Below are 5,948 nucleotides of genomic sequence, written 5' to 3'. Positions count from 1 at the left end.
AACACAGGGACTAAAATGGGTTCCACTGCAGGAAATGACCAAAATACCCTTTTGTATGATTTTTGAAATAAAATGCAAGAAAAGTAATGCGATGTTTCAGAGAGTTCTTAAATGACTTCTAATGCAAGAAAAGACAGACAGAGGCAGTAAAATATGTTTTAAAAAGAGAGTAAAGATTCAGAGAAAAATAACAGCGAACTGACAAGTATCAGTGTTAGAAAAGAAATTTGAACGAGTATTTTTAGGTCCAAAATCAGGGTATAACAATATTGTTAGCTTATTGGACCATATTGTGCTTGCTCCCCAAGTCATTGTATTTCTCTATAAATAGAGCTCATATAACTTAATTATACATCACAAAAGAATAATATAATCATCTTTCTTCTCTCTCTATTCTCTCTTCTTCTCTTTAATCTTGTTCTTGTTCTTCTAATCTTGTTCTTGTTTTTCTTATTCTAATAGTTTTATAACAACCTGGATATTTTTTTACTCAAATTTTTATATATATTTGTACTCTGATAGGAGATTTCTCACTACTATAATATAATATATATTTGTCATTCAATTTTTTTTTTTAATCAATTTAGTTTTAAACTATCGCTCTCCATTCAAATTTTGAGCTTAGTAATCCACAATTTTGTCAAAAGACAAATAAAGTTTAATTAAAATTTGTTATACCAAAAATCGAATTTGATTTTTTTTTTCCAAACGATTTATCTTTTGGTAGAACTCATTTAAACTCAATCATTTGATTAGTCTCGATTCAATTTAGTCCATAAATTATCACTCAACATTTAATAGTTTTTAAGTTTAATATTTATAAATTTAGTTAATACACTAACATAAAATGAGAAATATATATATAGTCCACTCATGATGACTATCACCAATGTCTCCTTCTATGTGCCATAGCGTGTAATAGGTTGGCCTCTATTATCCATTGTCTATGCATTTATGGTACTGATTAAGAAACAAATATCAAAATATTATGTTGAAAAGTTTTGTTATGAGATTGTGAATGTAGATAGAGTGTTAACCATATTAATTTTGCGAGTTATCTTTTAGTCATTTTCCTTTTCGCTTCTTGTGAGTGTGATTGTGGGGAGTTGAGATCCTCTCCATTTGCTATGATGGGTGTGTGAAGGCGCCAAATAGTGCAAAGAAAGTGAGTTTGAGATTGTTTGGGAGGGAATTGAATCAGTGGTGGTTAGAAGATGTTTCCATTCACTATGTTTTGCATCACTCTTATGACTAAGTATTGATCTTCTAATATACTCATCTTCTAAACTATGAGAACCTTATGCACTCATCTTTCTAATTAAACTTTAGATAAATGTTGAAAATGCACATGATGATAATTGCAATTTGCAAGTCCTTAATGTCTCACTATTTAATTCACATTTTATTTATGAAACTCAGAATAACTATAATAAGTATTCAAGTTGGAGATACTTTGCATATAAGCATTGAGAAAACAGATTATACAAACTCAACTCATAGCACAAGTAGTAAGTACTCATACACCCATCATCAATATATAGTCTACTCTAGTAACTTGGGTTCCAGATAACAGTAATAACATTCATGAAATGAGTCCTTTGCTCTTCAAGCTTTCTACAGCATCCCTTATAATCTGCTCCATCGGAATGAATTCCAAACCCAAATCCATGAGCTTCTTTGATCCATCCTTTGCTCTCAACAGTCCAGGTTGTGTATCTCGTTGTATCCTTTAAAAAAGGAAAATGACACACAATATGAGCAAAATTTTGGTTACATCAACCTTATATTTTGATCAAGATTATACACACGCTAGTCTAAAAGAAATGTTCAGCTTCAAATCTTACTCTAACTTGCAAATAACTTAATCTTTTTGCATGTTTGAGAAGAAAACAAAAGACGAACAACATGCACCAATTCCATTGCTTTGTGAGGCGTCACTATAGTTCCTAAATTTATCAAAATTAGAAAAGCATCCCTAAACGTGTCTTTTATTAGTAATTTTATGGACCGAATTGACTAACGGAAGACACATTCAAGAACCAAATTAACTAGTGAAATACACGATTGAAGACCAAAGACACTAATTAAAGACGCACTTATGTGTGTTTGTGTAATTTTGATACATTCATATATTGTGACAAAACCTCACACATTTAAAGACAGAAATGATTGTTAACTCCAACAACGACCTGATAAGTTATGTCATAAAAGAATGATTAGTTGGTCCATGAATGAAAACCGTTGCTCAACACATAAACCGAGTATATTACTATTTAAATGAATAAAGAAGCTTTTTCAACAATTTATTCAAGAACCAAGTATCATTACTATATCACTCATTAATTGCAAGTATGCAGCTTACTTACTTAGGCACGTTATATTCTGGATAAAGTTCAGCAACCTTTGCCGCAAAGTCACCGTAGTGAGTGATAGCCTCAACACACACATGTCTGCCAGTTGCTTCCTTGTTCTCATACACCAAAATATGTGCCAATGCTACATCTTTGAAGTGGACTAATCCCATAAAAAAGTCTTCATATGTTTCAGTGCAGCCTTCAGCAGAAGAGAGACAAAATTACAATTCTTAGTCATCGCCTAAAAAAATCCCATATGCAAGTTGCTTGATTTAAATAACTTCAAGATTCTTTAATCACAAGAAAATCTTTAGAAGTTCATAAATACATGAAGAAGGTTAAACGAGAGACTAAAAAAAAACTGATATGAAGAAAGTATTCGCAGCTTATATAATAGATATTGTTGCTTCAAATAATTCATACTTGTTGCAAGATTATTTTAATGCAACTTTTTAGTTTCAAGAGAAGGTTATCCAAATAGAGTACCTTGAAGAAGTCGCACAAGCATGAGCATGCTTGCATTAATCCTTGGCGGAATAACAGGGCCCATCACAGTACCAGGATTCACCACAACAACATCCAAACCATTTTCTTTGGAAAAATCCCAAGCAGCTTTCTCAGCCAATGTCTTGGACATTGGATACCACAACTGTTCCATACCATTTCAACAAGGCCAGAGTCAGTGTTACACATACACAGTTTTGGGGAGAATCCACACCCACCTACAATCTAAGGAGAAACACATACACCACAAATGAGACAATAAGAAGATATGAGAAATAATGTGTTCAGCACCTTTTACCTAGTTCATAGAAATGTGTCGACAATTGTTTCACTGTCTCCAATAAGATTACAACAATAATATTGTAAACCATATTGTGTATCACTCTACAAACTTATGTACCCTCACTCATGAGTTACAGGAAATGATAGCACTCATTCACTCACAAGAAACTCTCACTACTATAAGTGATCTCACAAACTTTACTATTGTTTATGGATTGAAATGCGTCAGCACATAACAAGACCGCCTATTTATTGGAGGGGAGAGTAGTTTCCATTCATGAATATGACATAGTGCATGTTAATTATCTCACCTTACAAGAAGCTTCACTTCGTGAGAGTTATTCAAGATTCTAGATATATCTCTCCACCTCTTCAAATTTTCACCACTTGCATTAATATTTTTAATATTGTTTGAAAATTCTAATTGATTTCCTAACAATTAGTATCTCTATTTCTCAAAAGAAATAGAAATACTCCATTAAAAGGATCAAGATTCCCTACCATCGGGATTCCTTGAATTCACACAGCCAACACATCGGTGACAAATTGGACCAAGATCAGACGGTCTAAATTTCTAACTTGGTATTTTAGATTTTCAAAAAAATCAGAATCTGCATATATGTGAATTGTTTGATCTGAATCCAACGATCACCAATCTACGCGAATGCAGAAATATTCCAACAGCAGAGAATCCACTATCGTAACTGAAGTTTTAATTTTTAATTGTATAAACGTCTAATTATGTCACCAGCTTTAGAAACAAACGCCTTTAGAACAAAATCATCAATTTCTTTGACACGACCGCTCCCTCATTTCCACATACATATCCTAAAAACACAACAAAGAACAAAGCGAACAAAAATGGTGAACAAACCTCTTTTTGCTTGCAATACTCAACATCAGTCCAACAATCCTCTCTCTTTACAACATCAGAAGGCCAATTAGGACTAGGTATAATAGCAGAGATAGAAGAAGTAACAACCACTCGCTTCACCCCTACTTCCTTCGCCGCAGTAAGCACATTCAAAGTCCCTTTAATTGCAGGATCCAAAAGCTCCTTCTACAAAACCAAACCCAATAGCTTCAAAACCTCTGTAGCACTAACACATGTAATGACATTCTCAATTATGTTATTATATTCTAATTGTGATCGGTGTCAAAGTGTAAGTGTCCGTATGTGTCTGGGGTATAGATATGAAACTCAGACACAGTACGGACACCAACACATATATAGACACCGATAACGATATAATTCAATGTAATTACATCTGACGCTGACATATGTCGGACACAAGACACACCTTCGATCAAAAGTGTTGTTGCTTCATAGCTTTGTAGCTCAAAATCAAAATAAGCTTCAAGTAATAGTTCAATTTTTCAAAGAGAAAAACAAACCTGAGGGTCAAGAACTTTATCTACAATGCAAGGCGAAGCGAGGTGGAAAACTCCATCGCAACCGTGAACAGCGGCGAGGACAGTGTCGTAGTTGAGGAGGTCAATTTGGAAGAGACGGAGATTAGTTTGAGCTCCTTCAAGAGCTTGTAGATGCTTCGTCTCGTTCTCATCGTTGAGATTTTGGACGGTGGCGTGAACGATGTAGCCACGGTGGAGAAGGAGATGAACGAGCCATGAACCGATGCATCCGCTGCCGCCGGTGACGCAGACTACTTTGGACATGTTGTTGTCGGAGAGAAGTTTGAGTTGAAGTGGAAGTGGAACACTGTTGTTGTGTTTGACAAATCTAATCACATGTGTCAACCTTAGAATATGGATGGGTCCACGCAGGTCAACTTTATGTCTCAACAAGGATACAAAGTATATAAAAATAAAAAAATAATCTTAATTTTTCTAGTAATTGAATTTTTTCATTATTTTATTCGGGCATATCTAGATGGTAAAACATGACTTTACATAAAAAAAGTTGATCTTTGCAAGTAGAGATGGATTTATTATGAATTTATATATTTAATAATTATGAATTTTTTAAACAATTCATAGTTAATGCATATCTCGTTTAAAAATTCTAAAATTTGATGGTGAAGGTTTTTATAATGTTTAAACCATGCTTACAAAATTAAAAAATGGAATATGACCCGTGAGTATACGCTTAGTCAGAACAAAATTGCAATTTCACATGTTTTGGTTGAAAAATAAAAATAAATAGAAACATATTTGAAATTGTACGAAATTTTACAGTTTAGCCTATCCTTTTTATGTATTTCTATAGATGTCTCTGCAAACAATCAACTCAAAATTCGAATTTTAGGTTGGGGTTTTCATTATTTTGTTTTTTGAGTTTTTGACGCTTTAAAAATTCATAACTAATTCAGCTTTAGTTGAAAAATTCTATTTTTTTATTTAAAGTCATATTTTAACGTCTAAACATGTCTAAATTCACCTAGCAAGCAACCTGCAATAAACAACACACGATCTCTAATTAATGCGTCAAAAATCTCATTAGCCTAATTTCATCATAACACAAGTCACAAAATATGTTTGAGCCTCTTCATCATATCAAATGTTACAAAATCAAAATCAAACCAACCAACACAAACACGATTTTATCAATATTTCCATTGGACAATCCCTCCCACCAATAACAACAACAATGGTAGTAGAATTACTCCGTACATCCCTTCAAGTTTGAGTCAGCTTCAAACTGGAAGTCCACCCGCTCTCTATAAGACGACGACAGTCGCATCCATCGCAACTGTGTCCAATTCAGGTGGGCTCGACGTTCTCGTGGTTAACTACACACATGCATAAGCTCGGAGTCCCATCCACACTAGCGTTGGGTTTGATTGTCAA

General features: G+C 33.8%; 1 protein-coding gene across 1 annotated transcript; it reads right to left on the bottom strand.

Annotated features, from left to right (window-relative positions):
- Window positions 1–1,375: 1,375 nt before the first annotated feature.
- LOC11407110 (phenylacetaldehyde reductase) lies at window positions 1,376–4,906 on the bottom strand. Its single transcript, XM_003615768.4, has 5 exons — window positions 4,536–4,906; window positions 4,015–4,200; window positions 2,841–3,003; window positions 2,367–2,553; window positions 1,376–1,727 (listed from the first exon to the last, which is right to left on the bottom strand). Exons 1-5 carry the CDS (start codon window positions 4,815–4,817, stop codon window positions 1,583–1,585), a joined length of 963 nt encoding a protein of 320 aa, XP_003615816.1. The 5' UTR covers window positions 4,818–4,906; the 3' UTR covers window positions 1,376–1,582.
- Window positions 4,907–5,948: the final 1,042 nt, after the last annotated feature.

Source organism: Medicago truncatula, chromosome 5 (genome assembly GCF_003473485.1).
Source record: "Medicago truncatula cultivar Jemalong A17 chromosome 5, MtrunA17r5.0-ANR, whole genome shotgun sequence".
Taxonomy (NCBI): domain Eukaryota; kingdom Viridiplantae; phylum Streptophyta; class Magnoliopsida; order Fabales; family Fabaceae; genus Medicago; species Medicago truncatula.
The sequence above is the reverse complement of the archived record's forward strand: the minus strand, read 5'-3'. Positions and strand labels throughout refer to the sequence as shown.

Bases quoted from the DNA above. Each gene is read 5' to 3' on its own strand.
- LOC11407110 (XM_003615768.4), bottom strand. From the start codon at position 4,817: ATGTCCAAAGTAGTCTGCGTCACCGGCGGCAGCGGATGCATCGGTTCA. The intron at 2,554-2,840 runs GTACTCTATTTG...CTTCTGCTGAAG, and splicing joins GCTTGTGCGACTTCTTCAAG to GCTGCACTGAAACATATGAA. The intron at 1,728-2,366 runs GTAAGTAAGCTG...CCTTTTTTAAAG, and splicing joins CCAGAATATAACGTGCCTAA to GATACAACGAGATACACAAC.